This window comes from Lineus longissimus, chromosome 13 (genome assembly GCF_910592395.1).
Source record: "Lineus longissimus chromosome 13, tnLinLong1.2, whole genome shotgun sequence".
Taxonomy (NCBI): Eukaryota; Metazoa; Nemertea; class Pilidiophora; order Heteronemertea; family Lineidae; genus Lineus; species Lineus longissimus.
Window position 1 is genome coordinate 5,880,569 of NC_088320.1, and position 17,896 is coordinate 5,898,464.

The 17,896-nt window shown below is 42.0% G+C and overlaps 2 protein-coding genes across 5 annotated transcripts in view; one reads left to right on the plus strand and one right to left on the minus strand.

The window, feature by feature from the left end:
• Window positions 1–3,255: 3,255 nt before the first annotated feature.
• The window catches only part of LOC135497590 (C1q-related factor-like), a 41,394-nt gene continuing 26,753 nt past the window's right edge, over window positions 3,256–17,896 (plus strand). Inside the window, exons 1-2 of one of the 3 annotated variants that reach the window (XM_064787364.1) lie at window positions 3,256–3,610; window positions 16,789–17,061. In XM_064787364.1, coding sequence (XP_064643434.1) covers window positions 16,797–17,061 — 265 coding nt within the window. In that variant the 5' untranslated portion in view covers window positions 3,256–3,610; window positions 16,789–16,796. The remainder of the gene's footprint in view (window positions 3,611–16,788; window positions 17,062–17,896) is intronic. The other 2 variants (XM_064787365.1, XM_064787366.1) reach the window with 2 other exon arrangements.
• Window positions 4,326–8,812, minus strand: LOC135497589 (baculoviral IAP repeat-containing protein 3-like). 2 transcript variants are annotated; one of them, XM_064787362.1, is made up of 3 exons: window positions 8,682–8,812; window positions 7,911–8,130; window positions 4,326–7,419 (listed from the first exon to the last, which is right to left on the minus strand). In XM_064787362.1, exons 2-3 carry the CDS (start codon window positions 8,061–8,063, stop codon window positions 5,809–5,811), a joined length of 1,764 nt encoding a protein of 587 aa, XP_064643432.1. In that variant the 5' UTR covers window positions 8,064–8,130; window positions 8,682–8,812; the 3' UTR covers window positions 4,326–5,808. The 2 variants fall into 2 exon arrangements, with proteins under 2 accessions (XP_064643432.1, XP_064643433.1); XM_064787363.1 differs by lacking the exon at window positions 8,682–8,812 and adding an exon at window positions 8,510–8,559.

Sequence of the window (17,896 nt, forward strand, 5' to 3'; positions counted from 1 at the left end):
CCATATTTTGTCTCTGTGCCTGTTGTGCTTCTAAAGGGTAAATGGTCTTGTGGCCTGTAAACATCCATTGAATGAACCGGAACATAAATCAGGCTATCCGATCGTTGCATATGATGATTTATCGTGCATTCGTTGCCTCGTAAATCATGGACTCTTGTCCCAAGTCAATGGTTCCCGGCGAAACATAACCATCATATCGCAGGTCAACTGGTAGTTCCACGCCAAACATTTTGTCAAAATACTATCCTGAGAAATATCCTATCATAGGAAGGGCAGAGTTAATCAGGTATTGAAAACCATCGGTTCCCAGACCATACTGCGTTGCCATAGGGTAGGACTCTTTTCCCAGTTGGACAGTCACAACGGTCAAGGAATATGGAATTTTGCTCTGACGTTACCACAGTACAACTCCTGGTGCATCACTTTCAAACAGTGTTGACCATGAGTTGGTGCAACGTGTGTGCTATTCCTGAGTTCGCAATCCCTACGAATGTTTCCTAGGCAAGAAGGTTAGCAATGTCATCAAGTACTAATTTATCTACATTTTCTCTTGAAATTGATTTGGTGTCTACGTAATTTACCAAGCGATTGGCTATGTAACGAAAGAAACCGTTGCTTAAAGGGTTAATGCAAACCCATTCAGTTTCGAATACAATCTTGTTAAGAAATCAGATCAAACAAGGGAACGCTCAAGACGAAGTCCAACGGAAGTAGTTTTTGTTGAGAAAATCACGCACGCCAGTGATTTGTCAGCCGGCGATCTACTGTTTTCGTTACCAATTATCTCGCGGTGGGGAAGTCTCCTTCCCTAAGGATTTGGAGCTGGCGCTTTGGTGCCTAGACAGGCAATGGGCCGAGAGGAGTAGATTAGACTGGAGAGGCGGAGTATTGTGGTGCTTCAACAGAATATTTCTGGTTTGATTCATGGAGTTTTAATCGACCTCGGTATACACTATGTATATACATAATGGGAGCTCAGTGGTACAGTTGTTAGACAGCTGGGTCCAATACTCAAGAGGTTCGACGCTCAGAAGATCAGCACTGTTTCATCTTTGTGTTCTTGAGCATAGCAATTAATTCAACTGGCTTCTCTCCACCCAGTTGCAAAAAATTGGGTACCTAGCTGGCAGAGATTGCGAAATATGAATTCAGGATGATAGGAATGACGGCGCCCATGCCGACAGAACCTCGACAGAATGTCGCCGACCTTAGCGTGCAGAAGTGATGTGGTTTTGCGACATGTTCCTTACTAAATGCACCCTCCTTGACTCATCAACAATCGCGATCCTCGCTGAACATTCGATTCCGGTCCCGAAAATCATAAATCAGTATTCTTGTCACAGCTCCGTTTACGACATTGCCGATAATTACCTGGGTTGTTCGCAACTTTACGATAACAAGATGGCCGATTGTCCATCATGCTGATTGGATAGCTGCCGCACGTGGTAACAGGACAAGTGATTCTTTCATGCCTTGGGTGTTCGTCATTCGGTGCTTGTCCTGATTCATCAGGGAGGTGTAATTTCTTTGAGTGTGTTTGTAGGTTCTTCGTTAATGGCTGGTCCGGAAACGAGGCATTTGAATGAATAGTGTTTGTGGGAAATGCCCGCAGACAATTCTCTAGTCATTGGTCAATTTCAACACTTGATCTCTTAAAAAAAGATGGAAAACGTAGATAGGGTATTCTTCTAAGATTTACATACATGTACATGTATCATCAAAAGACGACAAGGCGGATAATGGGAAACGTCTAGGTCATCCAAGCCAAAGAGCAAACCAGAACCGGCCCGGTCAGGTTATTCCTAATGATGACCACAGACACCGAAGTGCACGAGAGACCATGTCAGTTGTTACCACTTAAGGAGAACCAATATCCACGCGACCAGGGTACTGCCTGACACCATCTACCTCGCAATAATGCCCGACCCGACGGTCTAATCTACCCCGTTGCGTGACGGCTTCATCTATACTGATGCCCAGACTTGCTAGTAGCTGGGGACTCTTTCCAATTTTTGTCACTAAATTATACCATTAAATCAAGGCGGACACCCATAAGGTCGCCTTCCTGGGCTTCTCAAGAGATTGGTCTGAGATCGACTGAGGCTGATTAGTGTCTGTCGAGACGTACGAGACCGCGATTTTATCACATGGCGTCGACAGAGTTCGCGTGACTCAGCTACACCTCCATCTGTAATCAAATAATCATAGAATAAAAATTTCTCGCATGCGCTTAATTATACTCTTGACCAGTTATGCATGTACTAACTAAGTTGGATGGGCTTCGATTGATATGATAACTTTTGAGAGATTGAGATGAGATGTCAAACAATTTCAATAAGATCATTTTTGATACACGTTAATGCTCCTAGTGCTTCACCCTGACACAGACATGAACTGTCAGCTGACTTAACATAAAAGCTGTGCAATTTTAATTTGGCTCTCCCTCTATACCTTGCATAATATGTTCCCCTTCAACTGTATGTGTCAGATAGACGCAGGGACATCTCAAGAACATCACAAGCCGAGGAGGGCCGACGCATTCAAAAGGCACCACGCGTGGTAAACATGGAGAACACTTCCCGTTTAGACTAATTAGCTTATTCATCAAGTAAGATCTAAGACTAATAGTAGAGAGCTTGTCGATTCATTGACTGATAGGTTGGTAAGAGAGATCTAAGGCAATGAGATATTTTTAAGTCGTTTCTGGTCGTTCAATGGATTGGAAAGTTGCGAGCAGTAATAAGCTTGTGCACAGTGTAGATCATCATCGTGTACATGTACATTCCTGCATGCATACCTGGACGATTTTCAAAAACATGTGATATTTCGTTTTAAATCGCAGTGAAGAAAAGAGTGTTCTTATATTCTCAAAATACGTATAAGTTACAAATTGATTGTCAAAATGCTCGAATAATAGGTAGATTGATAACTCCGAGGTCGAATATCCAGATACGATTCTTAGTAAAGATCTTATCTAGTTTCGTGTGCATGTGCATGTGCTTTACAGGATTATTTTAAGATTCTTACTTAAGAACTGAACTAAAAATCTTACAGGAATCCTGAAAAGATGTTTGGTTAAGAACATCAAGAATACCATCTGAGTGGGTTTTCGACGTGGGCACGATCTGTGCACACAATAATGTCGATACATTACAATAACCCAATTATTTGTGCCATGGATTTGCAATGAAGAGATGCTTACCCCATTGCATTTAGGGCCAATACACTAACATCACAGCGGCCAAATCATGCACGACGCGCCCACAGCACCGCCTGCGTCCCGGACGTCGACCAAGATCACCAAAAGCCCTGGACGCACCACGGCATCACAGCCTGCACCACCTGGTCCAGCATGGCATAATCCCAATAAACTCGACTCCCTTGCCAAGTTCACTCACTCAAACCACCAAACACTTCACAAATATCATACAATCAGTCGACAAGATCACACTGTTCTGATTTTTCCGTGTTTTTATCAATTTACGCTGGAGGACAGTTTATATTCCTTTAGGATTAATCAGCGGACATTACGGGACGCCTTCACGTTACCTGGCAACAGGGACAGCAGCGGAGACTGGGCGATATTCTACGGGAGTTTCGTCAACATAAAGTAAGTATTTGATTAAATCTATGTTTTTTTCTTTATTATAGTAGGTTAGTTAGAGTTGAAGGATGGCTAAAATGCATGGGCCTCAATTAAGACTAACTAAAGAAGAGACCTCCAACCCGAAATCGAGTTTCTGGACTTTTTAGTTGAGAACTACTAGGATTGATACTTTTACATTTCTGTTGATTTTCATTCTGTATATCCAAGATTCCAATGTCGAAAATACAAATTATATTCTTAGTTAAGATCTTATCTAGTTTCGTATGCAAGTGCATGTGCATGCACTAAACGATTCTTAACTAAGAATCTTACGAGAATTTTAAAACGAATGACGTAGAGGTAGAATGAGCTCTTATATCGATGCACTCCCGATAACATTAAGGTGGCAATGTGTCGACATCCTATCCCTGATATCTCTAGATCACGTTAACGTCTATCATAAAAAACGCTGATTTGTATGATGGGATATATCGTTGGAAACATGAAACGAAATTACTGCCAGCAACGTAGATAATAAGTAGGAGTTCCGACCTTTTTATCACGAGAGATTATCTTGGGCATTTCTTCCCTGCAAAAGCCATGCACTGTTGAAATCGGTTTGGTTAAAAGGATAAAACAAATCTGAGAAGCGATCTCGTCCTGGGGATTGTCAACGCAGCATAGGAAAGGACACTCAGAACACACGCAGCATGATCATCGCCAAATTTATGTCCTTTAAATAAACCAATCAATCACGAAAACTCTGATTTCGTACAAAAGTAAGAGCGAATTACACAACAAATAGTATCTTACAAACATGATAGCATTTAGAGTCAAACTGATCGCCTATAAGCACTTGGAGATGAGTAAAGAACATCAACTGTCATACGGGATTCTGATCGTTTCCGCGGCTGTCTTCAGACTTGTCAGATCGGAAAGCCACCAGTCGATACGAATCAACGTCTTTTGCATCGGACTAGATAACTCCAGGGTGATAGAGTTTTTAGCGCAAAGATAGGCTAAAGCATGAGACATTTCAAAGCGAAGATGTTTATCAAAGGGTTAAACTTGATGCGAAATATTCATCACTTTCTGTTGTTAAAAACGTTGCAGCTTTCTTGAAGATTGTAATGTAAATACGGATTAGAATATCATTTCTTTGTGTCTCCCTACCATGCGCAGGTGTCATGGCAAATCAGTCGTTGTAAGAAAATCAGTAACACAATTGAGGTTTCCAACGACCAGCTGAGATCTCAGGTTAATGGAGAAAAAATTAGATTACGAAATGTCGTGTTTATTGCATATTTGGTTTAAATGTAATTGAACGGATTGAGGATTCGAATTATATATCATGGTATGACAATATATAACTTGAGTATGATCACATTGATGACAAAATATCGCGGATTTAGTTTTGTATGAGAATGTTATCGATGCATTTTTGGTTCAATAAATGTATATTACATCTCATCAGCCAGAATGGCGCATTAGTCCGCCAATGAAGTGCTGAGTTGCTTTTCAATGCAGTATCATGTCGCATGTGCACCGGTGCTGCATTTTCAATTCACAAACAATTTTTTTTGCTTCAAGGCTATTAACCTTTATTCTAAGAGTTTGGTATCGACTAAAGTGGGAGTGATTTTAGAATAATCCCAGTTGAGTTAAATATAGAGTGAATTACGTCCTCTTCAGAAAACGTCGTTGAGGTCTTAGCTTTTACTTTGGGAGAAAATGATTTTATGAGATTGACAGATTCGCTCGTTTACGTCCGCTAAGAACTCAAATGCTGTCGTGTGTTAACATCACGCATCGAATGTCCTTGGCGGGTGTTAATGAGACATTCGTTAATCATGAAATTGTTGCAGGGATCATTATATTTACCGTAGCGTGATGACAGATGCCGGTTATAGCCTTTCTTCAAGCAGCAATTGAGTAAACATGAGGATGACGAGCGCACTAATAATATTCTCTTTAAATGAGTGAGCGAATTTTCCCTTCAAAATGTTTGTTGGTCTCCTGGGTGATCCTGTGGTTTTCAAAGGTCACAGAAGTCACAATTGGACAAATACTGGCGTGATGTGTCTTTAAGGCATAGCTATGTTACCATTTTCCGATGCGTAGCATTATTTTTGGCCACTCTGAGAGCCTCCCAAATAACTGTTGCTATTGCAGCTAGATACTCTATTGCTAGATCTGCATTGTCTAGTTTTCGAAAAGGCCCTTCATGAAAGGTATGTCTTGACAACTCCACTGATCGGCCTCCTACAGAGTGGACACTCCCTAACCCTCCTGCTGCACTGCTCGCACACAACCAAGTGGCCGCATGGCAGGAATACCACATTGGCTTCCATATCGAAACATATCTTACACATCATTCTCTCCTTGAGTTCTCTGTTCTCAGTTTTAAGATTTGCAGTGGTCACACTATTACTCTGTCCGCTCGGTGTTGAAGTGTTTCTCCGATTGCCACTAGGCGTCGTCGTCTCTGTCCAGGAAGTGGCCCCCACCGACAACGCTGCGACAGCATTAGAACATGTTGTCCTTGATGCTGTAGCCCGAAGGGCACCGGCACAGTCAACGGGCTTTGTACCAACACCTGATGTGGACATGGAGGTTTCCTGAGAGAGGCCCAGTGCATAATGCATCACTGGGTAACTATCTCTCTGGTCCGCAGCGTCAATGGTCGCCATCAGCATGTCCTTGAACGACTTGAAATCGTCGCCTTCGTAGATGAGCTGTTCGGATATAACAGCTCCTAAAAGTTCATTTGAGTAACCCATTCTGAGTAGCTCCTGGGCCCAGTCAAGGTCGAGACGAGCACGGACCTCCCGGGCTTGAACCTGTCTCTTTTGGGTTCTTGGTCGGCGTTGGGCCTTGGGAGCAGGTTTGGTAGATGGTGGTATTGGCGGTATCCTACGGGGCAGGGTATAGGGTGTCTGAACGTCATTGGAAGCGCTTGGTGTTTTTATTACGTTCGAGGATCGGCCCGAATTAGATGTGGATGATACTGCACCTGACGTGGACGTCGTTGGAGGGGCAATATGTCTACTATTTGTATTTGTCTCTTGAAGCTGTCGTCTGTCGTCTACTTCCAATAAATTCAATTCCCGTTCAAGAGTGCCTTCATCAATATCATTGTCATACATTTCTTGTACCATTCTGATGAAACCTTCGCCCTTTGCCGACCGGACGAACTGACATCTTGGATTGACCCTGGCGTGTTCAATCCAGGCATCGTCAGAACTAGTTAACTGCTCTACGAAGGCCCCACAATAATGACACAACAAACCGTTGCCATGACCGGGGTAAAACAAACCCGCTTCAGAAGCTTCTGATGTGCTGCAACGATGTGGATTACTCCAGTTCCTAAAACTCAAAGTTCTTTGACCCTTGTCCGAGAAATCTGGCAAAGGAGCCCTTGTTTGATGCATTTGGTGGTGGGCATTTGTAGCGGACGATGCGTCACCTTTGCCACGTGGTTCTCTGTACAAGTCCTCGTCGTCGTCGCTTGAACCATTACGTACAACACTGGAACTCAGAATATTGTTGCAGCTATGACTATTCCGTGTTCGCGAAAGCGGCCCTTTGAAGGTAGGTATGTTCTGGGTCAGTCGAGAGTTTTCACGATTCACCAATGGCTTTGTTGTATTCGTCGATCTTTCTGCGAAACAATCACCTCTTTGGTTGTTGGTGGAATTGTCGCTTTTCCACCTTGAATCCTTACGCAACGCACAATCATCTGCTTTACTGCGACCGTCTGAAGGCGTGGCCGAACTTGATACGCCATTCGCAGGATATTTTAGACACCCTTCTTCTTCAAGCACGATTAACTTCTGAAATTAAAACAAAAATCTGAAAACCTCTTATCTAAAAAAACCTAAAGTAAACATATTGGATAAAGTTGATGGAGTTGAACTTAGATATGTGACTAATTCATTAAGAAGATTTTTAATCCGCTCTCTCGATTTCTCAAGCAGAGTAACTGCGCTTTGATCGCACTTGTCAGTTAGTCACGAGAGACTAAAGACAAGCCGACGGATGACCGGCGCCGGGAATCCGGCAGGGTATTTCTAGAATCTTCGTCCCGGATGACATGATTTCGTTGCATGTTTCTGATGACATGATATGAACTTCTCGTTTCGGTATATCATATTCTTTGAAATACCCAGGGTCAGACCAAAGATAACCAATACTGAATATAGAGCTAATGAGTTCATGGTCTAACGAAGGATTGACAGTAATTTTGAGCAATTACAACGCCAGATGAATGACCTTTCATTTAAGGACCAACATATGGTGACATTTCGGACCCAGTTGCACTCACCTGTCGTTTCTCAATGTCTCGAATCTCGTCGTCCTTCAGAATCCTGTCCCATTTGGAATTGGTTGGAATGTACTCTCCTTCTGACAACGGCCCGAGGATACATACAACATGTAATGCATATACAACCGGCGCCGAGATACTTGTACAGTCCATGATTTTCAGACTACTCTTCCCGGAAATTACTGCCAGGGAATATGTAAATCAGTAAATCTAGCTGAACCTGGAAATAGAAAATGAATGTCTTCAACAAGATTATAGTGTATAATTCAGGTCTGCATCAGGCATCATACGGGTTTTAGAATATCTTGAGGTTGTGCAAAATGCGCAGGGTTGACCACGGGTCTGCAGCAGGTAATGAGCTAAAAGCCATTAATTTTCAATGCACAGGGTTTTGGCTAGGTATCTGATCATGCCCTGAATGAGTTGGATGATGCAGAAAAAAACAATGAACGAACAGTCTGCCATGTGGAGACACTAATTCCATGCTGTAAGTTACATTACCACACCAACTGAAATATCCTGAACTGTTCGCCAACAGGCAACATAGCGGGTATGGTGCGCTGCGTATATAGTATCAGGCCAAGCGTTATAGGCCTTACCTTGCAAGTTGTTTCAAGGAATGCGTTCAACCTCGAAGAATTTTGAAACAGAGACACTTAAAAGATCTTGAATCGGCGAATCAGATGCCAGAGGATACATGTCTAATCAACTTTTCGTTTCAAAAGAGAAAGTATCTGAGTACAGTTCTATAGCTACCTAATTTGTACTTACATTTAGCTGCGATAGACGATGCCTGGTTATCTGTGTGTAGGTCACAACCTAGATTTTGATATTTTGATATGCTATTTGCCTGAATAATGTAAATACGTGTAATGACCTAGATCAATTGAGGATACTGATTGTATACAGGCAGAAATTGGAATTCCCCGTCAGAATTCATGTCATGTAAAGCAACAGGTAATGCAGTATGCATACGAGGCTAGTTTCATTTTTATCTTGTTTACATCGCAAGGAAAGCTCCTGGATCACATGCCCGTTATACCATCAACTGCTGTAAAACTGGTCCAGTCATTTCCACATCAACTAGTGTGGTCTGATGTAAGCGTGATGATCGGAAGTGGCAGCACAATAGGGAGGTTCCGCACCGCCTACGATTACGATTACGATTACGATTTGTGTATGACGTCATCAATTTTGCAGCAACGTCATCAGCCCTATCGTCTGCGGCATATTCGGTTCGTTTCTACGACGATGGCGGCTAATCTTCGTAAGTGATAAACGATCATCGAGAACGTCAATTTCATGCACTTCCAAAGTATCCTGGGTCACGCTTTTCACAAACAATATATTTTGACTATGCACACCAGACGTAGGACGTGCAAATTTCATTAGGAAAGCTGTTTTAGACCGTCACGACTGCAATGAAATAGGAATGAAAATTCGCTCTGTTCGTGAGCCGTGGGTTTCTCGAATGACATCAAGAGTATTTTTGCGGAACTGAATTTAGCTGCTTCTCGATGCGATTACGATTACGATTACGTTTTCCGAAATCGTAATCGTAATCGTAATCGTAGGCGGTGCGGAACCTCCCTAATAGCGAGTTTCCGCATCGCTTACGATTACGATTACGATTTGTGTTTGACGTCATCGATTTTTGGTGCTACGTCATCCCCGGCGAAATTGTCGATGGTACTTTCGTCTCGTTCTTACGAGGATTCCGGCTGATCTTCGTAAGTCAAAAACGATTACATGGATTAGCGAAAAGCCTTTTTTCCACGCTACATATCAAATTCAAGGTGAAATATTCATTGACGAATACTTTAGAACATATCTGTCAAACATAGGAACTGCATTTAATGTGATCAACGGCGATTTTGATCATGTTTTAGCGCCGAGAAAAGTGCACCCAGATCATGAGAGCAGAGTATAGGGCCAATACTACAGTACACCAAGTCGTTGGTGTAAATGCGGAAACAAAATTTCTGGTTCATGCCGGTTTTGAGAGTATTACGATTACGACTTTGAAATCGTAATCGTAATCGTAATCGTAAGCGATGCGGAAACTCCCTAATGTAAAAAATTAAACAATTCTCAGGCGATGACCAAAATCGGGGCGGGTGGCGATGTTAAACATGAATATAACCACGAAAAACGGGAAAACTTATTGAACAGTGCTATACCTGCCGCTGTAGCAGTGATACGATCGGGTTTGCACTGATAGATCACACTCAACAGGAATCTATCTAGCTATCGTCAAACCCAGGCCACCACCGGGATGTAGCGGTCAATTAAGCAGTGTTTGGCCAATTAAGTGGTGACCTAGCTAGAGACAGGGTCTACATGTAGTGTACATGTATCATTCACCAAGCATAACCAGTGACATCGCGCTGCGGCATCGGGAACTTTCTTCGGGGAATACCGGCCAATTAAGCAGTGTTCTGGATGGTCATGGGGGATTCAGCAAGGAATACTTAGTAGCATTGCCAGCAACAGCTGGGTGTTATTCCCTGAATAACCTGCCGAGGATCACCCTTGCTAATATAGCTAAAATGACAGTCTCATGTACAATCACAGTCTTTCCAGATTGTTCATACCATACTGTTCATACCAGCCTTATTAGCATGATTTGCAGAAATTAAGGAATGTTCTATAACCTAGAAGAAGAAGAAGTAGTACCCGGCCATTGTCAGCTATCGATGGTAATGCCATTGATGTTGGCCTGCGGTTCCGGCATGTTACAAAACATGTTAACGACTTCTTACCACGTTAGCGGCTCAAACATTTTTCTGAATTGAAAATAAAACATTTTAGCGACACCCGTCCCAACCATTTCGGTCGCTTTATCAGTCTACCAAGATGGGGCGGCGACGCTACATGTAACATTATGGCAGCTCAAAGTCGACCATTATCACTTTTCCGTCCCTTTATGTTGGTTCTTGAGGACGGTCGAGTTCATGGGAATGTTATCACTGATAAGTTGAATTGGATAAGTGCAAAGTTACCTTGTTCTTGGTTAGAGAGACGCCAAAATGGCCGTGCTCATGCAAACATTTCGACGACTCCGTAAGTAAAAACGAATCTTGCCATGTGTCTGTAGGCTTCTAGCCCCGATTAGCGTATTGACTGATCTACCAGAAAGATATCCCAACGATCTCAGTCAATACCGAGCCATTAGCATCACTCAGTACAGTCCACAGGGAGAATGTTTTAGACAATGACTTATTGTTGCTGAAATACAACGAAACGGTCCAGAGACTTTGGATTCGGATAGTATTTCACTCGGTACTCAACATTCGTCCATTACTCCATCAGTGGATGATATATCGCTACGTTTGATTTCTTATTCAATATCATACTGATATTGAACCATGGGGTACATTATTGTCTGAATGATTTGTGTGACCAGCTGTTGTGTATGCGAATATTCAATGAAAATATGTGGTTATCGACGAAATTTTGTGATTCCGCTTTCATTTAGAAAGGAACGAAAACAACTCACATTACAGGGTCAACTTTCATCACCTATATTGAAAACCCCGGTGTGCAACTGTCCAGGAAAAAAATAGCGTAGCAGTAGAGAGATGGTTTACCAAAAACAAAGGTCAAGCCTGTTTCATTTAGCATGCCCTGTTATCGCAACTTCACCATAGGCCAGGGATTCTGGTGGATATTGTAGGCAGGGGGTGATTTTGGCTTTCGGAGTAAGTAAAGATCGTAAGGAAAAAACAAAGCACTCTATCAAGCGAAAATAATTCACATTACAACTGGGTCAAGACAATGCATTAGTGACCCAGCATATTCTATGTCTGAAAAAGGGGAGTCACTGCTGTACTGTCATAGGCTTATATACATTGAACTGTCACTAACACTGCATGGGTCAAATTAACTTTGCATTATCCCTTTACCTCTGATGTACATATCGCAAAAAGTGGGCATATGATGCGGGACATGTTTGTGAAGATTACCACCCCTGTCAACGAGGGGGTTAAAAAGAAGTATTGGAGTCGTCCTGGGAGAGCGTTTATCTGTTATCCAATAGAGTACCGTTGTCATGATGAGCAATTTATATATTCCTACCCGTTTATTGACAGATGGCCCAGACGATGAATACTGAATGCCGTTTCTTAGGCTCTGCCCCACCTTGGCCGCCATCATGAACAAGACGGAATTCGATATTTGAAGATCGCATATACGGAATTGACATCTTGACAAACATGCAGTATATACCAAGATGAACATCGAACTTCCATGTTCGTTTCGAGACTAAAAATCAAGTTAGGAGAGTCGTAGTCTCCCACCCTTGGAATTGGCATTCTCTAGGATTGCAAGCTCGAACCGAAATGGTGGTCCCTGTGGTCAGACTCGACATAAAATACCAGTTGGCGCTTAATAAGTCTCGGTGTTGATGTGTCCATCATGTGTCACACCGTACTTTCGCGTGCGTGATATCTATCTAACACGATTTTGAGGAGCAACGGGGACTGCATTTGGCAATCAGGCATCTATTGTCGCGGGCCTTCACGCTTCCATTATCAAATAGCGCTTCTTAACAAGCGATGGTTCATATGGTTACGTGCGACTGTCAAGGGAATCTAAATTTCGTTAGCGATACAAGGTTGCAATCCAGGAGGGTTGTGGTTAAGGATGATGCTAGTATGCTAGGATATATCGTCGTATCCAAAAAAAGTGTTTGCGTTTTACGTCCTTATGGCATTTTTATTCGATAGATATTTTTCTTGTCGTTTGGTGCACAATTTCCGTCGCGAACGACACTGCAATTGACAGTGGACAAATATCTCTCTCGCCTCTGACTGTATGTCAATATCAATGTTCGATATAGCGAGTCAGTTATAATCATTTGGCGAGATGTTGCGTCAGCGGTAATGAATATTGACAGTGTCGTTTGGATTCAATTTAGATGAATAACATGTGCATGCATAAGATTATACAAACATTAAACAAACATATCTCATTCATTTCCACAGAGCTATGTGTTATGGGGAGTAGGTTAATTTCATTTTATGTGATGTTTTGGATAGAACGTAATACAAATCGACGGCTTGTTTTTGATTTCTATTGTTGATCTACGGTTAAATGTGACCCATGGATCGACTCTGAAATGTAATCATTGGTATTTATCTTCCCCTAAGATTAAATAGACGGAATGTGGACAAGAAATTTGAGATCAGCCATTCGAATGTTATGTTGATTAAACTGTTTTCAGTAACACGGGGAGATTGTATACTCTCGTTTTCTTGATCTTGACGATAATTGAAAAATATGTAGACTGCTTGCTTCATGTAATAGTAATCAATGGGGAATGATAGATTCTACTCAAGCGGAGTGTGCGAGCGTGAAGGGAATAATCATTTGCAATGGGATTCGGTCAAGGTCAAGTTTGTACCACACAGCATGTAACGGCAGCAAAATGAAATACATGTAATTAAGAAATATGTCTTGAAACGAAAATATCGTTCGAAGGACGTCTTTTTTGTCGAATTGCGCAGTACAACTTGTTGCTGCATATACCAGGTCGAATATCCTTGTAAGTTAATGTGCACTAGACACAAGATTCTTAACGAAAAAAAAAAATTGAGAATATTTGGGGCTTTTGACCAATGGAATAACCGAATGAAGACAAATAATTATGAACAGAAAAAATCTACTTATTCCCGAGACTGGTCTCGGTAATTTGTAAAGAGAAAACGTCAAGGAAACTACAGCGCGCGCACCATGTAGACCGCAAATAATGAGGACCAACTACTTTATCAGTGCGTGATCGTAAGGATGCATATCAGCACGCACTCCAGTTTGAGACACTTTTTAACTTCAGTACGATGTCAGGGTGATCGTTCACGCGTGCAAGAACACAGACCAACAATGATGGATGTTGCGGCATGCTACAAAAGCTTCCCTCATGACCCTTGGCATTGGCGATCGTGATCAAATCATAAGTCATCCTCCCAAAAAGTCCAATTCCGCATTGACAATGCTAACTTGAGTTTGTCCCCGGGTTACCTGCTGCCATCAAAAGGAACATGATGGACCATTAACTGTGTAAAATGTTCAATCTTCTTTGTAGTGATTAACCGGTGACAGTGATGGACGAGGCCACACTCTTAGAAATAAAGAGCTTTGAGCCTTTGAAAACCTTTCCAGGATTTTTCGGTCAACACAAATATGCACCCTGTAAAGGTTTTTCGGTGGAATGAATAACCCTTTGTGGAGTCTCACACCAGGGTTTTTTCATCTTACCGAAAAACCCCTCGTGGTGCATATTTTTGTTGGCCGAAAAAGCTCAAAAACATTTATTTCTGAGAGTGCGTAGTTAAGGAGACTTTGCGTCAGATTTCTTTCCGTGATCCAAACTCCCATTCTCGGAGAGATAGATTGGTCGACCAGGTGCCAAACTTCTTTCTTCATGTTCTTCGTGGGTTCGGTACACTAGAAACAAATGCTCTAGCCTTCATCGATCTGCATTATACATGTACATGTTATGTCCTCAATGTTTGACGCAGCTGTTCCGTAGTTCTGAAACTCATATTTGTCACTCTCAACACCCAAACTAATGTAGTAAACCAGAAGCATATTGATGGATAACAACTAGACATTTATCACTTAGCCTTGTCATACCGATAATAGCAAACCCTGGCATGGCAGATCCAGATATAGGCAGGTGCCGTCGGAGTATACTGGTGATAAAGGCCAGTTTGGGTCGTAACTAGGCGTACAGTTTGTTTCTCGGCCTTGGTCCATGTAAATAATCCATCTTGAACTCGGGCTTATGACAAGGTCTTGAAAATGGCGTACAGAACTCTCAAACATCATTGTTGCAATGTTTCTCAATCGCAACATTACTGTGCATGAATTGCTGTACGGGCTTCCTCGAATTAAGATGTCTTCCGTCGTAATCAGAAACCGTTCAGTACTGATGATTCAATAGCATCATAAATCTATGAGTGTCATCTCTTGTGACATCCCCATTGCACCGCCGACTGCGCGAGCTACATAAAGCATGTCTGATCGAACATTCTGTCACGTAAATTATTCGAAGCGAAGCCATGTTTGAAAAATATAACAAGACATATTGTGATCATTTGTAAGGCATTTCAATTTTTCTTGTGACATTTTCTTTACTTTTCTTTGGTGGATTACATTCTGCAGTCTCAGAAAGCAACAGGTTTCTTTTCAGTACATTTTGTGTTCCTTTTCTTATGATATAACTTCGCACATGAAAATGTCAATTCGACTTAACTAAAGAAGGAACGAAATCACAATGGATAGCCAACATCCCACGCTCTTTTAATCATGCTGTTATATTATACGTACGTACACCTACGTAATGCAAACTTCGTAAGTGGGGAGGCAGCTTTTTTGCTTCGTTAAGAGGGATAATAGAACTGGTGCGCTGATGCACAAGACATGGTCCATATACCAAAATCCATTATGCCATTTCAGTGTGTTCGCTGTAGCACTTTGTAATTGATGCTTTAATTGCGGTACCAGTGCTGTTTTCAATCCAAATAGGTTCATCGAAAAAACGATTTACTTCATCATTTCATTACATTCTCCATCCCACGACATCAAGGCCCTTCGTTCATTTACTACGTAGTTTTCTCAACAACCCGTTGATGCAATGTAAGTGGTTGTGGCAACGAGATTATCTGCGAATGTTTTGCCAGATTACTGCCTGATTCGGCACTAATGCAGACGACTTAGCCCAGCTGTTTACGCCGGAAGTAGGAGGATGTGGGACAAGATGCAGGAAATTGATGAGCGCTCCTGATTGGTGTAAAACGTTACAAATTTGTGAGAAATCTATTTGATCAGCGAGAGAAGGCCATGGTATAGATATGGGAAAGTATTCGGCCTTTCTAAACGAAATTAAAAAATAAATGCAGAGTCTCAACAACTTTCGGAAACATGATGACATTTCACCTCTCAGAGAGTTTTTTCCCTTATAAACCATCTGGTCATGCCCTCCGAGCTTTCCGGAGAAACACACAAACGATGTTTTCGATAACATTTTTTTTTTAAGTGTGCACACGATATTGTTTTCATGAAAGAGATAAACAAAAGCAAGCACGAGCAGATGATATGCTTCAAAAAGGGTTAAAAGTCGCGTCTTAACCACTATTATCTGATACTTCATGTACATGATAGTAATTTCATCCAGTTAGAAAACACACTGTTGCACAAAACAGACATTGACCAAGTTAGCTGGAGTCTATTGATCGAATGTAATTAATTGAGGTTTAGCATTTGTGTATTGAGAGATAACAGAGGATAATCTACTTATGTGGGTGAAGGGGTGCTGTCAGCGATGGTTATGGGAGTCCCATCATTTAAGGTGAAACTTACGCGACTCCTCTTTGCCAATCTATGAGAAACACCAGAACTCCTTCGAAATCCACAAAATGTTAACGGTATTACTCGTAGAACATTGTCTGCAAGGCCTCCAAACAATATCTTGTCCGAATTTTGGTGTTTGAAAGAGTTCTGATATTCCTCAGGTTGACAAAAAGGAGTCACAATAGTTTCCCCTCAAAATGCATAAAAAACGATGTTGACAAATATTTTTTTCTCAAGACTATCACTACAAATTAACGCCCTGTGATAAACGGTGGGTGGGATGATGTAGACAAAATGCATTTAACATTCTGGCCAAGATTCCCAATAAAACCATCATCTCACATTGCCACGTGTGTCCAAGCTACAGGGTCGGAAGCGTTTGTTTGCATCTTACATCGATATCCGCACATTGGTCACCAAGACTGACCAAAAGAAAAAAAACATGCATGCCCGAAGTTTGGAGTAGATGGCCTCTGCGTAGTGTATCTTTTCAATGATAACCATCTACCACATTTATATTTTTCAGGCACAAACATGAAGAAGACATTTTTACTCGTCCTTCTCTTCATATGCGTGGTCAGCAGCCGAAAAGAAGGCCGCAAGAAACAGCGTCACGGCAACGGAGATAACACCTTAAATGATGAGGGCGGGTCATGTGACCTCGAAATCTCGTGCAAAAATAACGACGGGAACTTTCCAGTGAAACTACCAATCAAAGGACCGCGCGGGCCGCCCGGAAGCTCTGGAGCACGTGGTGACAAGGGTGACCCGGGTGAACCTGGGTTGCCCGGATTGCCTGGTAAGAATCACAGTAGAGTTGGTTGGGTCGGTTGTGACGTCATCAAGCTGCGATTGTTGCCAAAACAGTGTAGTGATTGCATTGTATTGGTGGTTTGATACGTGTTGGCCTGTTGCCGATATGTGTTTGGGAGGAGCGACCTTAAGGTCGGAATCCGCCTGGGAAAGAACATGTCTTATGTAGATAAACCGAATATTGTTGGAGTAGCTGTGTGATGACGGCACATTTAAGTGATCTATACTCATTGTCCTTCTCTACGTCGTTTCGTTTGCGTTCGTGAATATGTAACAGAAAGTTATAGTACGGATTTCAAACATATTGCACCTTGTGTCACAGTTTTGTAAGGAAGACATTAGTAAATCACCAAAACTCAAAGTCTTCTAATTGAGTGAGTAAAGCAAAGCTGTTTTTACAGCTATTAAATGTGTTGCGGGGACAGTGTCTTGGCTAATATAATCCGGCACTTGGGCTATCAAAAACTTATATCTGGACAATGACCCAAGTTTCCCACTGCCACCTTTAATTTCGCAAAAACCCGGAGTTTACCCGCCAACACAGCAGTCAATTGGAATTCCAACTCATCGCATCATCCCTTGGTATGGTCGTATGCGACTCTCACGGCATTGCTCGATTCCTTTCCCGAAATGAATTACACTACTCACCAAAGCGTGGATTGCAAACTCCAGATGCTTAAAAAGGACAGTTGGTGATTAGTTACAGGCTTTTAAAAAAGAAATAATGATTTATTGCGAGATAAGGCGATAGACCTTTATCCTACATTGGATAGAGACTTAGAAACTGGTTTGCTTATCTTTGGGGTGGATGTGAGTGGATG

Excerpts from the sequence above, each read along its gene's own strand:
- LOC135497589 (XM_064787362.1), bottom strand. The coding sequence starts at position 8,063 with ATGGACTGTACAAGTATCTCGGCGCCGGTTGTATATGCATTACATGTT. Across the intron at positions 7,420-7,910 it reads GAGACATTGAGAAACGACAG|AAGTTAATCGTGCTTGAAGA; the intron begins GTGAGTGCAACT and ends TTTTAATTTCAG.